The 18,408-nt window shown below is 49.1% G+C and overlaps 1 protein-coding gene across 1 annotated transcript; it reads left to right on the forward strand.

Moving 5' to 3' along the window:
- Positions 1-4,606: 4,606 nt before the first annotated feature.
- On the forward strand, positions 4,607-18,112 carry LOC118081000 (E3 ubiquitin-protein ligase TRIM7-like). The gene is made up of 8 exons (XM_060270777.2): positions 4,607-5,332; positions 7,366-7,461; positions 9,526-9,756; positions 10,302-10,324; positions 11,335-11,450; positions 13,799-13,825; positions 14,910-14,936; positions 17,095-18,112. The coding sequence occupies exons 1-8, from the start codon at positions 4,952-4,954 to the stop codon at positions 17,586-17,588; spliced, it is 1,395 nt and encodes a 464-aa protein (XP_060126760.2). The 5' UTR covers positions 4,607-4,951; the 3' UTR covers positions 17,589-18,112.
- Positions 18,113-18,408: the final 296 nt, after the last annotated feature.

Consider the following 18,408-nt stretch of genomic DNA (forward strand, 5'->3'; position numbering starts at 1 on the left):
CTTGCTACAGACCCGTCGAGGGCACACTCCGGAATAGAGACGCGGAGGGGAAGTCGGATGAAACAGCTCGCAGCTGTTGAGACAGGCCGCCTCACGCAACACTTTTGGAATTAGAACAGAATGCCTGGCCCAACTTAAGACCCACCTCGGGATCAGGAAACCCACGAGGTGGTCGCGGGGGCTCACGAGCTGGAGCCAAGGCCGGCGGAGCAGGGGAAGCCACCGAGCAGAGGAAGCCACTGTCTCCCTGGAACGCCTGGCAAGCGCCTCCGCCCCAGAATAAGGCCGCGGAAAGCGGAGCAAAAAACGCACTTTTGGTAGGCGCCCAAGAGACGCGTCCCTCCCGAGCCAACTGAGTACCCTATTGAAGTCCGGGGAGGGAGAGACGGGCGCGGAGGGCGCCCCCTCCCCCAAAAATGCACCTGGCCGCCCCCTTTGACAACCGTTCAGGGGCAGGGGTGGATCTGCCCACCAGAAAGCTCCGGTGGGTCCCACATTTCCTCTCCCGCCTCCAGGCTTGGCTTGCGGGCAGCAGCCGCCCTCCTGCGCAGATACCGCCCAGGCGGAGCTGGCGGTGGCTCCGCCGCCCGCTTCTCCAGCGCCCAGGACGCCCACCGCCCTCTCCTTCCCGGTGCCTGGAGGGGTGGGAAGGAAGGCAAAGCAGCCCCGTCCCTCTCCTTTCTTCCCTTCCGCCGCGGAGCTCTTGCCTTGCCTCTGCGGGCGCGCCGTCGAAAGAACAGGAGCGAAGACGCACGTGGCGGACAGGAACCAAAATAACACTCGCGGCGAGGGCGGGGCCTCTTCAAGGTTCGATCCGGGTAAGCCACGCCCATCACCGAAGCCGGCGTTTTCCTAGGCGGGGTTGGGTCCCAGCTGTGTGTTGCGCCTGCGCAGTGCCGTCGGAGCCCCGCACGTGTACGCGCGCCCTTAATGGGCGAAGGTGGCCTCTGCGCCTTAGAAGCGTCTTGCGCCTTAGTGACCGGGCTCGCTGCGATTGGTTGGCTCCGGGGCTGAGGCTTGAGGGAGCCACGTGGGGGAAATCCTGCGGGCAAAGCTGCCTTGTGGGAGCTTGTTTTGGGGAGACCCTGAAAGGGCTGCAGCCCAAGAGTTGTTACATTGTTGTTTTTCATGCAGGGGACGCTTCTGGGATTTTAATGCCTAAATTAATCAGTGTTTCCCAAACCTGGCTCTCCAGCTGTTTTTGGTGGGGGCAGGGACACCCCAAGGAGGGTCCCAGCAAGCGCACCGGGCCCAGCCTTCTCTGCTCCCCGCCAGGCTGAGGAGCCTCCCTCTCCCAGTGGAGTGGCCCCTCCAGTTCCTTTTCTCAATGCCACAAGCAGACGGAAACTCCGGCCTGGCTGCTACAGGCGCCACCCGCTGGTCCCTGAGTGCCCCATCCTCAGGTCCCCTGCAATATTACGATAGCAGCAGAAGCAGCAACCAGCTTCTTTCCATGCCAGACCCTGATCCACAGACACTCTGGTGGGCCCCTGCCCTCCTTACTCGAGGGCGCCGTGGTCTCCACCTCTGCCTGGGAATCTCCGGGTGGGGAGAGATGCTATTTCTTATTTAATAATTCTTTTTTGTATTTTTAATTATTTTGCACCCCCTCAGCAGCTCAACACCCTATCCCGTTCTAAATCCAGTGCTGGCCCAAAATCTCCATGTAAGGTTGGGAGACAGTGGCATAGCATAGGTTGTCAGTGCCCAGGGCAGGCAAAACGTCAACACCACTGAAGCATCCCACCCCACCAGAGCAAAGAGGGATTCCTGCTGCCCCTGCCCCCTTTTACCCATTAATAAGGGCTTCTTCAAGCCTCATTCATTTAGGTTCAAAACTCCATTCATAAAGTGCCTCTCCGCTCAGATCCCTGAGAGCCGTGCAACAGCGGCCCCTAGAGTCGAGAGGAAAATGACAGCAACATATCTGCAAAGGCATTGCATCTGCCTGGGGAGGCCAGCTCAGTTTGTAGAAGGAGCCTGCGACTCCGGGCCAACAGAGGAAATCATTGAAAATAGCAAGCATAGCAATTCACTGAATCTACATATTGGCTCAATGTTATTCTTTGAGAAAACTTTAGAAGTGCATAAGAAATCACTCGTCATATCAATCTTCTCTGTTTCAATGGCATTTAGGACCCAGGGAAGTGAGGTTTCGGGAGAGGGGTTAGTAAGCCCACTCCAGTTTGCCATCATCCCTGAGATGTGCAATCAGATCCGCAGAACCTTTCCAATGAGTCATCACCAGTGATATTCTGCCAGACAGGTAACCATCTCATTCACTATGCCTACTCACCCCATAGTGGAATAAAACCCTAATAAGACAACAGGGTTCTAGTTACAGGTAGATAGCTGTGTTGGTCTGCCGTAGTCAAAACAAAATAAAAAAAATCCTTCCAGTAGCACCTTAGAGACCAACTAAGTTTGTCATTGGTATGAGCTTTGCACATGAAAGCTTATACCAATGACAAACTTAGTTGGTCTCTAAGGTGCTACTGGAAGAAATTTTTTTATTTTGTTAAGACAACAGGGTGTATCTGACATGACTCAGGAAGTAAGGAATTGTACTTTATATTGCACTGTAATAGAGTAAGCAAAACAACAACAACAACAACAACAACAACAACAACAACAACAACAGCTATACTTGATTTACAGGGGTGTGCCTGAATCTCTGATTTCTGTCTGACACCACAGCTTTTCTGTGACATCGCTATGATGTTTTGATGATGCATCTAGAAATGTATTACGGCAGGGATGATGGGAGTTGTAGACCAAAAACAGCTGGAGGCCATGGGCATAGCCAGGCTTTTGGTTGGGGGGAGTTCAGTATTTCTATTATTTTCCTTGATCTGGGGAGGGGCAGCCAGCTACCCCCCTCCTCCCCCCTTGGCTAAGCCCATGCTGGAGTTCCAAGGCCGAGAAACACTATATTAGGGGAAACTCTGAAAACTTTCAAAACCTGGTGTAGCCATTGTCCTTGGTTTCTGGCTGCTTCATCTTTGGAGTTGGAAGTCTTGTTGCAACAATAAAGATCTGCCCCCCTGGCTGCTGTTTTGCTTCTGAAGCCTTTCGCTTGTGACCCCTGATCTGAACCCATGGGACTAGTTGGGTCTGAAAAGCGCCCCTCCCCCACTGGCTCCCTGCAGCAGAAAGGAGCCCAAGGGTCACCTCTAGCCCAACCTTCTGCCATGCAGGAATCTCAACTAAAGCATCCATGGTACCCCCTCCTACGTATTTTCCCCAGCTACACCCCCCCATTACCCCCCCTACCCCGCCCCACCGGCCTTAGAGGCAGATCAGCCTCCCTTGCCTGCAGATTACAACGTGCAGCCTCCACCGAAACCATGTGGCGGCCGAGAACCAAAACAATGCTGCGGAGGAGGAGGTGAGGTGGGCGGGGCCTTTCTCTGGCTCTGCGTCTCCAAGTCACGCCCCCTCATTGACCACGCCCCTTTCGCTCGCTTGCAAAAACAAAGCTGGCTGAAGATGCACTTCAAAGCTTATAGCTCGGGGTAGGCAGCCTAAGGCCCGTGGGTCAGATGCAGCCTAACTGCCTTCTCAATCCGGCCCACAGACAGTCCAGGAATCAGCATGTTTTTACATGAGTAGAATGTGTCCTTTTATTATAAAATGCATCTCTGGGTTATTTATGGGGCCTGCCTGGTGTTTTCACATGAGTAGAATGTGTGCTTTAATTTAAAATGCATCTCTGGGTTATTTGTGGGGCATGGGATTTGTGGGGCATAGAAATTGGTTCATTTTTTCCTTCAAAATATAGTCCAGCCCACCACATGGTGTGAGGGATGGTGGACCTGCCCACAGCTGGAAAAGGTTGCTGACCCCTGTTATAGCTCTTGTGAGCTCTGATATCAGCAGAAGTTTGGCAAGGTGTCCGCGCTGTGCCTTAAGGGGTGTGTTTGTTACAGGTAGGTAGCCATGTTAGTCTGACGTAGTCGAAACAAAATAAAAAAAATCCTTCCAGCAGCACCTTAGAGACCAGCTAAGTTTGTCATAGGTATGAGCTTTTGTGTGTATCTGAAGAAGTGTGCATGCACACAAAAGCTCATACCTATGACAAACTTAGTTGGTCTCTAAGGTGCTGCTGGAAGGAATTTTTTTACTTTGTTTCGGGTGTGTTTGTGTGTGCGATGTTCTGATTTTCTTATCTATATCCAATCAAATTGATGTTCTTATCTTCTGCCCTCCCCTCCCCCCCATGAGAACTTTTGTTATTATTATTTAAGCAACTAATGTGGAAATGTGGAGAGCTGGGTTTAAGGCTGGAAAAAACATGACACCGCGAGCTTGAAAAGGACAGGTTGGCTCACCCTGAAAAAACCAAGCAACACCCACATTTAGGAGCACAGTGACCCTTGATTCTCTCACCGCTGCTGTTTTGTTGTTCTTGTCCTTCTGTTTAGCTAATAAAGCGAAATTAAAAGGGTTTTTTTAAAAAAAGATTTATACAGAGAAAGATTTATACACTTCCCTCTTTCTTGAGACGGGTCTGATGCTTTGTGCATGCACACGAAAGCTCATACCAAAATAAAAACTTAGTTGGTCTTTAAGGTGCTACTGAAGGAATTTTTTTATTTTGTTAAGGAAGTAAGAAAGGGATTGTGTGTGAGAAACCTTAGTTCACTGTCTTAACTCCTCAGTGGGGGGCGGGGAAGGACAGAGTTGTTTATCTGTTAAAAGGAGGGAGGAGAAGGAACATAACAGAAGCCAAAAAGAGCCATTGCCTCTCCCCAATTTATTATTAAAAAACAGATGTAGGGAGCACAATAAAGGCAAAGCTTAATCCATTGGGGTTTTTTTTTCAGTGGGGCTCTTGTATGCCCCAGAGCTTGCCCTCCACGGAAGCAGAAGCAGGAAACGAAACACCTTGGCACTAACAGAAATCAGAAAACGAAACCAAGGCTGTTGTTTTGTCCAGGGAGAGGCCACCATGGCAGCTGGAACCCCCGAGAAGGAGCTCGGCGAAGAAGTGACTTGCTCCATCTGCCTGGAGTACTTCAAAGATCCAGTGACTACAAACTGCGGGCACAATTTCTGCCGAGCCTGCCTCAGCGAGTGCAGAGCCTGCCCTCAGTGCAGAGCAGCCTTGAAGCCACGGCAATTCAAGCCAAACAGGAAACTGGCAAATGTGGTCGAAATAATCAGGAAAATTGAGGAGCGGAAAAATGCTGAGCTGTGTAAGGGGGACCAGGAGCCCTGCAAACTCTTCTGCAAGGATGACCAGGTCCTCATATGCGTGATCTGCAACCTATCCAAGGAGCACCGAGATCATCACGTCATCCCTATGCAGGAGGCTGCTCAGGAGTATAAGGTAGGGAATTGCCACTGATTGGGGGGTCCAGATGGATAGAGCAAGAGGAGACACAATAGATACATCTGAAGTGCCGCATGGTATGGAGAGCATTGCTGTTCTTTTATTTAAGCAGCGCTAGGCAGAAGGTAGTTTGGGATCTGCTGGTGGAACTGTAGGTGATTTGCAGTAGGTTGGAAAGGCCTCTTGATTCCCAAATGTTTAATAATAATAGCACAAATGCCTTTCACCGGCTGCTGCTGGTATGCTAGCTGTTACCATTCTTGGACTGGGATAGTCTGGCCAAGGTGATCCATGTATTAGTTACCTTAAGACTCAACTGTTTCAATGTGTTCTATTTGTGGGGCCACCTTTGGGTGTGGTTTGGAGACTCCAGCTGGTGCAAAATGCTGCAGATAAGACAGTTCACGGGGACACACTATCGCCAACGTGTAACTCTGATGCTCAAAGCTTGCACTGGCTGCCCATCCTGGGGTTGCGGCACTCATCTCGCTTTAAAGGCCGAGGGAGCCGGCGTTTGTCCACTTCGGCAGACAGTTTTTCCAGGGCATGTGGCCAGCATGACTAAGCTGCTTCTGGCGAAACCAGAGCAGCGCACAGAAACGCCGTTTTTACCTTCCTGCCGGAGCGGCACCTAGATATCTACTTGCACTTTGACATGCTTTTGAACTGCTAGGTTGGCAAGAGCAGGGACCGAGCAACGGGAGCTCACCCCATCACAGGGATTCGAACCGCCGACCTTTTGATCAGCAAGCCCAAGAGGCTCAGTGTTTTAACCCACAGTGCCACCCGCACATGGGCGTAGGCAGGGGGGGACAGGAGGGGGCAATTGCCCCCCTAGAAGCAGGGCCACTGGCCAGCCTGCCCCGCTGCCCGCCTGGTGCCGTCTCCCTTCTCCCTGGCTGGCTGTGGAGCGGGCGGAGGGAAAGCCAGGCAACCGCTTTGCGCGGCTCTGGGGCTTTCCCTCCACCTGCCCCGGCGATTGCAGAGGGGGAGGAGGGGATCGGAGCAGCCCGATTTCGGGCTGATCCTGGCTCCCCCTCGCCCCTGCCAATCGCGGAGGGGGAGGAGGGAGTCGGAGCAGCCCGAAATCGGGCTGATCCTGGCTCCCCCTCACCCCTGCTGATCGCGGAGGGGGAGGAGGGAAAGCTGGCAAGGGAAAAGGGAGCTTTCCTTGCCCCACTGTGGCCCCTCCCCCTCCCCTTGGCTCCTCCCCTTGGCCCGCCCCTTGCCCCCCTTGATTTTCATCCTGGCAACACCCCTGCACCCGCATCCCAAGGTTCTTGTGTTAATTTGGGCCCAGGGCGCCTCAAGGACTGCCGTATTCCTTATATCCCTTCCCAACCAATGTGATCTTTGAGGAGGACATTTCAGTGGCGTAGCAAGGTCAGGTGGTACCCGGTGCGAAAAACTTTTTGTCAACCTCCCCCCCCCCCACTGAAATTGAAATCTGTCAAAAAGAGCCGCGCAGGCGATCCTGATGCAGATCCCGCCTTCTCCCCCCCCCCCGGCACATTGTTAGTGGTCCCCCTTCGCTTGGATGCAGGACTCAGATGCACCAGGAACCATGAGTTTGGTATTGTTGGTCCAGCTATTGAGAACTTCCTTCCAGTTGAGATCAGACAAACCTGTTGAACTTCCAGCACCAACTGAAGACATTTTTCTTCCAGTGCGCATTTAAGTTGAGGTCCGATTTTATGGTTTATGCCCATATTTTGCCTTTTCTGCATCATAATTCTTGTACCCTGATAAGATACAATTGTAGTTAGGTGGCAAATAAAGTGTTTAAATAAACAAAAGACCTACAATTCGAGTATGCAAATAGAGGTGGGGTCATGTAGCGAATCACAAGAGGATTGTGTTGGTGCTGGTGTTGTTGTCGTCGCCCCAGCAGCCAATAACAGGAAGCTTTGAAATTAAGAGCTGGGCCTCATCTACAGTCCATCGGATCAGACATGGCTTTATGAGGAACTCAGTTGGGGGAAACTGGACTGGCTGACGAAGCAAAAATCTTTGTTTTTCTGTTTGTGCAGGGGAAAATTGAGGTCCAGATCCAGGCCCTGGAGAAAAAGAGAGAAAACATTTTGCACCGGGAACAGGCTGAAGATGAGAAGAAGCAGAAATTTTTAGTAGGTGTTTGTTCCTCCAGCGGCTCAGTCCTCGAGGAAGCAAACATCTCCGTTTTCAACCTGAGCACCGAATGTTGTTCCTCGGTACCAACATGGCTGGTCCAGCACATGCAGGTTCTCTGCTGGGTGGCTGGTGGTACTAAATGGTGCCTTGCATGTGTGAAGGATTGCTGGGGTCACAGAGGACACAACCATGCAGCCCGTTCACACATTCAGCAAGCTGCTGATTGCTAACTAATTGACAAGTGGCCTACAGGCTTGTGTGAACTCACCATCGGTGTTCAATACATTGCCCCCCCCCCAAAAAAAAAATGGTTTGGAGAAGGGCAGCCCATAGCCCAACGGCAGAGCATCTTTGGGTGCAGAAAGTCCCAGCTTCAATTATGTGCATCTTAACATAGGGCTGGAAGCAAATTCTCCCTGAAATCCTGGCCAGACACTGTGGACAACACTTAGCTAAATGGACCAGCACTCTTCCTCGGTATAAGGCAGCTTTCTGTGTTGCTATATGACATCCAAAGCCCTTTGATTATACGGGTGAAAACAAGGAAATGCTATCTTCCACCAAAGACCCAAGTACAGTCGTACCTTGGATCCCGAACGCCCTGGAACTCGGACGTTTTGGCTCCTGAACTCCACAAACCCAGAAGTGATTGCTCCAGTTTGCGAACGTTCTTTTGGAACCTGAACGTCTGACGGGGCTCCCGCGGCTTCCGATTGGCTGCAGGAGCTTCCTGCAGCCAATCAGAAGCCGTGGTTAGGTTTTTGAATGTTTTGGAAGTCGAATGGACTTCCGGGACAGATTCCGTTCAACTTCCAAGGTACGACTATACTACAAATTTCCACACACTCTCATTATGGTCATTGTAGACACATGCAAAGCAGATGCTCCCCCAGACAGTTTCAAATGACTGAATCATTCAAAATGCCATTTAAAACCAGCAATTTAAACTATTCTCGATGCACATTTTGAATCGACATAGCCAGTGGCAGAGAAAGGGCGGTGCGGTGGGGGCGGGCCATCCCAAGTGTCATCCCTGAGGGGGAGTGACAAAATCCCCCCTGGGCGCATAGCTGCCAAGTCTCCCGTTTCCCCCGGGAAACCCCCGTTTTTCCAGCTGTCCCCAGCCGAAAAAATGGATTTTTTTTGTTTTTTCTCGGTTTATTCTGGCGCGGTGGCCATTTTGGAACTGGGCGGAGCATGCTCAGAAGTGACATTTGATGCTGCTCTGCCCAGTTCCAAAATGGCTGCAGCAAGACTTCTGGTGCGGCAGCCATTTTGGAACTGGGTTACAGCAGCATCAAAGGTCACTTCTGAGCATGCTCCGCCCAGTTCCAAAATGGCCGCCGCGCTACTTCCGGTATGCTACTTCCGGTCCGGTCCCTTATTTTCAGAGAGGAACTTGGCAGGTATGCCTGGGCGGATCGCCGCCATGTCAATAGGGATCCCCAGGCAAACAGGCTGGGACATGCGGCCCCCATAGGGAAGGAGCGCTAGATGGGGCCTCAGCTGCCCTACAGCTGGGGGGAGGCAACAGGCGGACAGAGGCCGTGCTGTGCTTTCCCCCATGTGTGCTGCATCCCTATGGAGGGTTCACCTCGCCCCTGTGGGCAGTTGGCCCCGACCCTGGGTGTGCCACCCCAGGTGCCCAAGAGGCTTCCTCCGCTGCTGGACGTGGCAGGCTGTTGAGGTATAAGTTGCCCAGCAAACCTTTTAAGAGAATACATGGGTAAAGGTCTTGTGGTAGACCGTCAGTACTTGCCAGAGGAAGGGAAGTATCATGTGCCAAATTAATTCGTTGCTACAGGCACACACTGTTGCTTAATTTGGAGGGGTTGTATGCCCTCCCCCTCACCCCCCTAAAAATCTGCTCTGGAAGGTCCCCTATCCCTCTGGAGCAGATTTGAGGTTGCCTGGGGGGTTGTAGAAAAGGAAAGGGAAATTCTGTTGTGTGAATAGAAGTGTGTTGTGCAAGTGGAACAGCAGCATTGGATACAATCCAGTCTCCTAGTCCACTGTTTGCCACCTTTCCTTATGCCTCTTTTTTTTTCTTGCCCCTCTAGTCGCAGGTAGGAGTGGAGAAACTCAATATCAGGTGTGTTTTTAAGCAAATGCAGAAGTTCCTTAAGGAAAACGAGCGCCGTTGGTTGGCCCAGCTAGGAGATATGGAGAGAGAGATTGAGAAGACATGGAAAGAAAATGTTGCCAGCCTCTCCGAGGAGTCTTTCCGCCTCAACGTGCTCATCAGCGACATGCAGCAGAAGAGGCAACAGCCAGCCGGCAAATTCTTGCAGGTGAGACTTGAGACAGAGATGTATCCCACTCCCTTGCTATGAAAAAACGTGCCTAGACATTCCGTTGTTGTGCCCATAACCTAGGTTTAAGGTGTCATTTAGCTCCTAGCTTTCATATCTCAGTTTCTAACACTGTATAAGAATTATTAAATACGTAAATCTGAAACAAGGCAACTGACACAGCCATTTCTTCAAAATTTGCACTTCTCTGAATTTTGCTGCGCACGTCTCCAGCGAAACACTGCGTGCAAAAATGCCTATAATAAGGTAAAAATGTATTCGTCCATGAAAATAGCATCAAAATGCATTATATTAAGGAAAATTGATGTACAAAAATGTGTATATTTGAGGGGGAAACGCATAGAAAAATGCACATTATTAGGAGACATTCACACACTGATGAATTTCCATGAAGGACTTCCATCGCAAATAGTTTGGGAAACGTCGAGAACTGCATTTAGGGCTGCAAAAATCAGAAGCTGCAGGAAAGCGGAATAAACAGATGCACCTGTCCCACCTGAGACCCATTTCTCTCTTTCTTTCAGGACATAAAAAATACTCTGAGCAGGTATGTGACTCTTTCTCTCTCTGCTTGCTGTTCTTCCTGGTTTTGATGGTCTCTTGCAGCAAGAGCAGTGAAGGATATTGCGGCACCTTTAAAGATGAATGGATTTATTAGGGCATGTAAGCTTTCATGGATGACTGTTCCCTTGATCGATGCCTGATGTTGTTACCATGAGTTTCAGGAACATAGCTACATAGTTGAAGCGGGAGGGGCAGTATCGTAAACAGTGAGGTCAAAAGGAAGTGAAGGTTTTGAGCAGTAGACTCCTCTCTCTCTCTCTCTCTCTCTTTCTCTCTTTCGCTTTTGATTCGTCTCATTCTCTAACACTCACTCACTCACTCACCAATTTCAGTGGTACCTTGGTTTTCGAATGTAATCCATTCTGGAAGACCGCTTGAGTTCTGAAACGTTCAAAAACCGAAAACTCAACAGCCGGCAATTAGGCTTCAGGATCTTGCACTCAGCAGAAGCAGCGTGGCATATTCGACTTCCGAGGCGTGTTTGGAAACCAAAGCATTTACTTCTGGGTTTACGGCGTTCATAAAACAAAATGTTCGACAATGGAGACGTTCGGAAACCGAGGTGCCACTGTATTGCTGAAGGAACCTTGTCACGAGTAAATAAAATATCCAGTCTGCCACTTCATGCTACAACGGGATAAGGGAACCTGTGGTTAGAATCATAGAGTTGGAAGAGACCACAAGGGCCATCCAGTCCAACCCCCTGCCAAGCAGGAAACACCACCAAAGCATTCCTGACAGATGGCTGTCAAGCCTCCGCTTAAAGACCTCCAAAGAAGGAGACTCCACCACACTCCTTGGCAGCAAATTCTGGTGCTGCTGAACGACAGCTCCCATCATGTCTGACCATTGCCCATGGTGGCTGGGGCTGATGGGAGTTGTAATCTAACAATATCTGTAAGGTCACAGATTCCCCATCCTTGTGATTCAGGCCTGCAGGAGGAGACAGTGCTTTCAAACCATTCTTTTAACTGGCTTTCAACTTCCTTCCAGGTATCAGGAGGGGCAACTTAGGCCAGTGGTGGAGCTTTCTCCAGGGCCTGAGGAGAGACTCAGAAGTTACTCTCATAAAAGGCTGGTTCTCAAAAAGGTCATGGAAGAAATTGAAGGTATTGGGGGACAGCTCTAGGAGGCGGGCGGGTTTTCCAGATTGGGTGCATGCAAAGTGAGGGTCTGGCTTTCTCCGCAATGTTCCAGGTGTCTGACAAGTGAGGCTCTAGTCACACTTCTGCCCGTTTCCTAAAATCATAGCTGCCAAGTTTTCCCTTTTCTCGCGAGGAAGCCTATTCAGCATAAGGGAAAATCCCTTTAAAAAAGGGATAACTTGGCAGCTATGCCTAAAATGGGGCTCGGAGTGTCTTCCTTAAAAGGATCTTCCTCATCAAAGGCCACATCTGCACATAGTCGCCAAGTCTCCCGTTTTTCGCAGGAAACCCCCGTATTTTAAACCATTTCCTGCTGGCAGCCCGGATTGGAAAAAACCCCGTAAATCCCTTGGATTTCCTACCTGCCAGGGAGGCTTCATTTTGGGTCCTGGCGCCGCCCGATTTCCAGTGCCCAGACATGGGTAGTGCGGCACTGGAAGTCGCTTCTACGCATGTCCAGACATGCGTAGAAGCTACTTCCGGTGCTGCTCCACCCATGCCTGGGCACCGGAAATATCGGGCACAGCGGCACCGGAAGTTGCTTCTACACATGTCCGGACAGGCGTAGAAGCGACTTCCGGTGCCACGCCGCTGCTGATCCCTAATTTTTCAGCGGGAGACTTGGCAGCTATGAATCTGCACCATACATTTGAAGCACTGTTATTATATCACTTTAACAGTCATGGCTTCCCCCCAAGGAATCCTGGGAATGGTAACTTGTCAAGAGTGCAGAGACATCTGCTCACTTCACAAAACTACAATTCTGGGAGTGGTTTAACAATCAAATCCTTCTGAGAACTGTCGCTCTGTAAGTGGAATAAGGGTCTTCCAGAGTTTGGAGACCCACAGACCAGGCCACATTATACCGGTTTATCAGGGTGCCAACTTGAAAAAAATATTGTGGGGGCCCAGATAAGCCCTGCCCAACTGATCACATGACACAGTGCACGCACACCATTTGAATGGGAATACCCATCAACTTTGTGGGGCTCCTGCCCCCTCAATTATTTTATTGTGGGGGCCGAAACCCCCACGACCTCTAGCTGTTAGCTCCTATGCGACTTATTATTGACTCCATCGGTTACTAATATACGATTTCTAAACTTGCTCTGCATATTAAACTGCACAGGAGTAGCCAGCTTGGTGCTTTCTAGAACTGCCACCAGTCTTAGCCAACAACATAGTCAACGATCGTAGTCCAAATAGCCCCAGAAGGACCAGAGGTTCCCCATCCCTCCTTGGGAAGAGACTGCCCCCAACCGGTCTCAACTCTTTGTGGGTGATTATGTGTTGGACTACAGCAGGGGTGAGGGACGCAGGTGGCGCTGTGGGTTAAACCACAGATTCTAGGACTTGCCAGTCAGAAGGTCGGCGGTTCGAATCCCCGCGACGGGGTGAGCTCCCATTGCTCCGTCCCACCTAGCAGTTCGAAAGCACATCAAAGTGCAATTAGATAAATAGGTACCGCTCCGGCGGGAAGGTAAACGGTGTTTCCATGTGCTGCTCTGGTTCGCCGGAGGCGGCTTTGTCATGCTGGCCACATGACTTGGAAGCTGTACGCCAGCTCCCTCAGCCAATAACGCAAGATGAGCGCCGCAACCCCAGAGTCGGTCATGACTGGACCTAATGGTCAGGGGTCCCTTTACCTTTACCTTTACAGCAGGGGTAACTAATGCAGTTCCCTCCAGGTCCTGTGGGGACTCCTGCTCATGTCAGCCCTAGCCAGGATGGAGTCCAGCAACATCTGGAGAACCTCATCTACCTCTTGAGAGCATTTCTCCTGCTGAACTTGGAAATGGAGGGGGCAGAATCTGTTGTCTGGCAACTTAAGTATCCATTTATGCACCCACCCACTTCTTTGGAGCAATATTTGAAAAGCAAAAGCCCAGTTGTACAAGAACATAATGTGAACATCAGAACATCAGAAGAGCCTGCTGGATCAGGGCAAAGGCCAATCTAGTCCAGCATCCTTTTCTCCCAGGGGCCAACCAGATGCTTCTGGCAAGTCCAGAAGCAGGAACAGAGTGCAACAGCGCTCTCCTGATCTGCAGTTCACTGGTGATTGGTATTCACAGCCATGCTGCCTCTGGCAGTAGAGGTACAACCTAGCCATGGACCTCCTTTTATTCTTCCTCTCCGTCAAGTTGCTTCCCTTTACTCCTAAAGCAGTTTTCAAATTATAAAAAAGAAGCATAGGTTAGTTCACTAGTGTCATTTAAATGCTGGCCATACTAAGTTATTTTGTGATTGACTCGTATTGCTGTGTGCCTCATCGGAAGTAAATTTGTCCTCTTTTCCTTCCCCCATAACAGAGTCTTTGGAAGGAGCACTGAGCAAAGGTAATTTGGTGGTCGTTTTATGGGAAGCAAAACTCTGACGAGGGGAGATGATGGGAGGAGTCCCTCTTTTAAATGAGAGATAGGGAGGGGAAGGTTTTGCATTGCTCCAGGTGAAAGGTGGGGAGGAAATGATGCAGTTTTGGGTGCGGGTGGCACTGTGGGTTAAACCACTGAGTCTAGGGCTTGCTGATCAGAAGGTCGGCGGTTCGAATCCCTGCGACGGGGTGAGCTCCCGTTGCTCCGTCCCAGCTCCTGCCAACCTAGCGGTTCGAAAGCACGTCAAAGTGCAAGTAGATAAATAGGTTCCGCTCCTGCAGGAAGGTAAATGGCATTTCCGAGTGCTGCTCTGGTTCGCCAGAAGCGGCTTTGTCATGCTGGCCATATGACCTGGAAGCTGTACACCGGCTCCCTCAGCCAATAATGCGAGAAGAGTCGGTCACGACTGGTCAGGGGTCCCTTTACCTTTATCTTGGGTTTTGGTGAGGTTGCCTGGAGGACTCCTAAGGAGAGGGGAGAGGGGAGGAGAGGAGGCTGAGGGAACCCTCCACAAGGGAGGGTGTTTGAAAAAAGGGTGAGAGGCTGCCAACTCTGCAGGCAAGAGGTGACATAACTGGGCTCTTGAGCCCCACAGGGAAGCTGCAGAAAGAATGTAGTTGCTCAAGGGAGCCGTGGACTCCAAAAGGTCGAAAACCTCTGGTGTAGACAATACTAAATTAGATTGCAGGGGGTTGGACTACATGCCCTTTGGGATCCCTTCCAATTCTGCAGTTCTAACAGTCAGTTTGTTATATGGCTTTCTATGTTTATAATTGGTTACAGGTAGGTAGCCGTGTTGGTCTGGGTCGAAGTAAAATAAAAAAATTCCTTCAGTAGCACCTTAAAGACCAACTAAGTTTTTATTTTGGTATGAGCTTTCGTGTGCATGCACACTTCTTCAGATTTTATGTTTATAATTAAAATGCTAATCTCAGTATTCTGTGAGTGTTTCTTTCATCGTTCTTTTTTCCCCCCGTGAAATGACATACCTGCTGTATGTATTATTATCTCGCTTTACGTTTGTCCACATTTTATTCCCAAAAAACAGAGCCGGCAAAGGAAACGCTGAGCAAAGGTAACTATTAGCAGGGAAATGTAGGAGATGGGGAAACTCTTGATGGGTGATGAAGGCTTAAATATCTATAATCAGGTTGCATCTGGGAGGTGGTTCCACACACCTTTCTTCCAGAAAATTCAAATAAGAACCTGACTGATGGAGGCAGACCAGAGTAGTGGCTCACAGTGATTGCAAATGTGGATTGTTTTTTTATTATTATATTTAAATGCCTATCTTGACGTTCCTTCCAATGGAACCCAGGGAGGCAAACACCAAAGTAAAATTAAACACCAACCACCACCACCACCACCAACTTAAAAATAAAATAAAAACTTTTAAGAATAAATAAATTAAGAACATATTTTTTTAATGTTAAGATCACTTAAAACATTGGAAAATTTGCCAGCACCCAGTCATTGCTGGCAAATGACGTTCTGCAACCCTGTGAGCAGAATCCTCTCTTTCCATCTCCGGAAATTGTGAAGAGGGAAGTTTTCAATGGGACCAAAATGTGAGGAGCAGTATCAAATTCTCCCTCTTTTTTTTACTGCACTCTTAGCTATGATTCATCCTCCTCAGTCGCAATTGATGGGGTGGGGAGAAACTCGCGCAATGGCGGTGCTATTGAAAAGGGAAGAGTTAAAGTGATAGAGTTGTTTTATAGGGAGGAGAGACAGACCATAGATGCCCCATAAAAAAGTGAGTTAACTAAGGGCTTATACACATTTACCTTTTGCCCCATGCTTCCTAGGCACTGGTTCTGCGCTTAAAAGCTCTGCATCCGAGTATTTGTTTGTTTTGCCCCGGAGCTTCCCTCGCGAAAACCTGCTCTTTAGTGCTCAATCGGAGCAAACGTCAATTCAAGTTTCCCCGCAGATTGCCATTTGCTCCGATCAAGCTTTAAAGAGCAGGTATTTCTGGGGAAATCTCTGGGGACAAAGAAAGGGTATCTGGAAAAAGGGGGAGAGGCAAGTGTGGACAAGCCCTCAGTGTGCCTGTTCTGCTTTAAATTCCCGTGTGGAAGTTGAGCGAGGGTGTGAGTTGACCCCGTAATCCCCTCCATTTTTGTTGGTTGTTATGGTTGTGCATTTTTGTGCTTTTATATTGTGAACCACCCTGAAATTGAAAGGGAGAGAAAACCCCTACGAAGGAAGAATGGCAAATTTAATTACATATGTGAATACTTAGAACTAGCAAAAATGGCAGAGGTAATCAGGAACCAATCAAACCAAAAATTGTTAAAGAGCGTTATTAGGAAAACACTGTTCCCAAACAAAATCCTTAATATGCTTTGACTAATTTTCTCAAGGGACGCGGGTGGCACTGTGGTCTAAACCACTGAGCCTTGGGCTTGCCGATCAGAAAGTCAGCAGTTCGAATCCCCGCAGCGGGGTGAGCTCCCGTTGCTCGGTCCCTGCTCCTGCCCACCTAGCAGTTCGAAAGCACGTCAAAGTGCAAGTAGATAAATACTGGTAGGTACCGCTCCGGTGGGAAGGTAAACGGCGTTTCCGTGCGCTGCTCTGGTTCGCCAGAAGCAGCTTTGTCATGCTGGCCACATGACCCGGAAGCTGTCTGCGGACAAACACCGGCTCCCTCGGCCTATAGAGTGAGATGAGCATGCAACCCCAGAGTCATCTGCGACTGGACCTAACGGTCAGGGGTAATAGATAATGTATATTATGTAAGATCAATGAATTAAAAGAAGAAAAAGGACACAGTTAAATAGGAGAGAAGAAGTAAGGAGCCGCAATGAGGTGGAGGGAAGTCACTCTTAAAGATTTTAAGACTTAATGTAGCAGTTTTATTTGATGTTGAATCATTTTGGGTTTTTGTGTGTAGCTTATTATGTCTTGAATAACGAATGGAATATCAAACTCGACAAAGAATATCTCCAGAATATCCAGAATCTTCAGGTGAAGGGTTTTCCATGGGGAGGGAGAGGGCCAAGTGGAAAACCGCTCGGACCCACGCTTTCTAGGTACGGGAACAGCGGAAGTGTGGGCAAGCCCCAAAAGGAGGGGGGAAAGGAACAAGTTCAGCAGCAGGCAGGGGAAGAGGAGGAGACGGCTCTGGGGAGGCCCTGGTCACTCGGCAGCCACCGAGTTCAACCTTTTCCTTTCTCTCTCTCTTTTAACGCCGCTCAGCTTCTTTCCTTTTTCTCTATTTTCCCCTTCAGTGAATGTGATTCTGGATCCCAACACGGCACACCCTTTCCTGGTTCTCTCTGAGGATCTGACGAGCGTGAGATGGGAAGACAGATATCGGGGTCTGCCCGAGAACCCCGGGAGATTCGACAGGGAATTCTGTGTGCTGGGCTGCGAGAGATTCACGTCGGGGAGACACTGGTGGGAGGTCGGGGTGGAAGAGGAGGAAGGGGCCATGTGGGCCTTGGGGGTGGCGCGAGTTTCCCTCAGGAGGAAGGGGTGTTTCAGCTTCAGTCCGAAGGAAGGCGTTTGGGCTGTGGGGAAGAGACCGACTGTCTTTCCCGAATATTCATTCTGCTTTGCTGGTGCGGCAGTTAGACAACAACAACCTTTGTTCTGCATTCATTCACGTCCTGGTTGGAAGGGGAACAAAACCCCTTCGCTGATTATTCGGATAAACATTTTTTCTCTTTTCTTTTTTAATGTTTATTTCAGTAATAAATTGTACACCACAGTTTACGTTTAAAAACCTTACAATATATACATTACAAACAATACATACATTGCAAAAATGCAAAAATTATATCAGTTAATAAAGTAAGGAGTGTATGAAAAAGATAAAACATTTTAGTCTTAACTGACTTAATATTTGCTGTATTTTTGTCTTTAGACATTTCACAAGTCACTTTGTGGCTCTTTCGTTTCTTTCTTTTTTTAATCAATGGTTTTTTATTCATTTTCCACATTTAAAAGAAATACTGTAGCCATTTTTACAATTTCCACAATATTATATCACTTTTTCACATAATATACATATATAAATTTCCAACATGTCCATAGCTACTTAGGGGAGGAAGAAGGGGGGGGGGGAACACACAAAGAAAAAAAGGAAAAAAGGACAACAACAAATATTGGACTTCCACACTACCTTTTGCTGTTTTTTAAAGAAATTTTTAAGTTTTATGCAGTTTGTTACTCTTCATTGTTACAGTGGCTCTTTCGTTTCAAAAGGCAATGGATAAATAAAAAAAATCTCTTTATTTGCTTTCAGAGTGTATGCATGCCTCCCTGTTATTAAGTCAGCCCACACTATTTAATGCATTTCTTAGACACTTTCCAGACTGCAGAGAATCTGTTTTTTTCCGTTAAGTGGGTTTGTTGGGTTGGGGTGGGTGACCAGATCCACTTTAAATGCTCAAACCTTTAATTCAGGCTTCCTCAACCTCATCCCTCCAGATGTTTTCAGACTACAATTCCCGTCATCCCTGACCACTGGTCCTGCTAGCTAGGGATCATGGGAGTTGTAGGCCAAAAAGATCTGGAGGGCCGAGGTTGAGGAAGCCTGC

The sequence above is a fragment of the Zootoca vivipara genome, chromosome 2 (genome assembly GCF_965207765.1).
Source record: "Zootoca vivipara chromosome 2, rZooViv2.hap1.1, whole genome shotgun sequence".
NCBI classification, from domain to species: domain Eukaryota; kingdom Metazoa; phylum Chordata; class Lepidosauria; order Squamata; family Lacertidae; genus Zootoca; species Zootoca vivipara.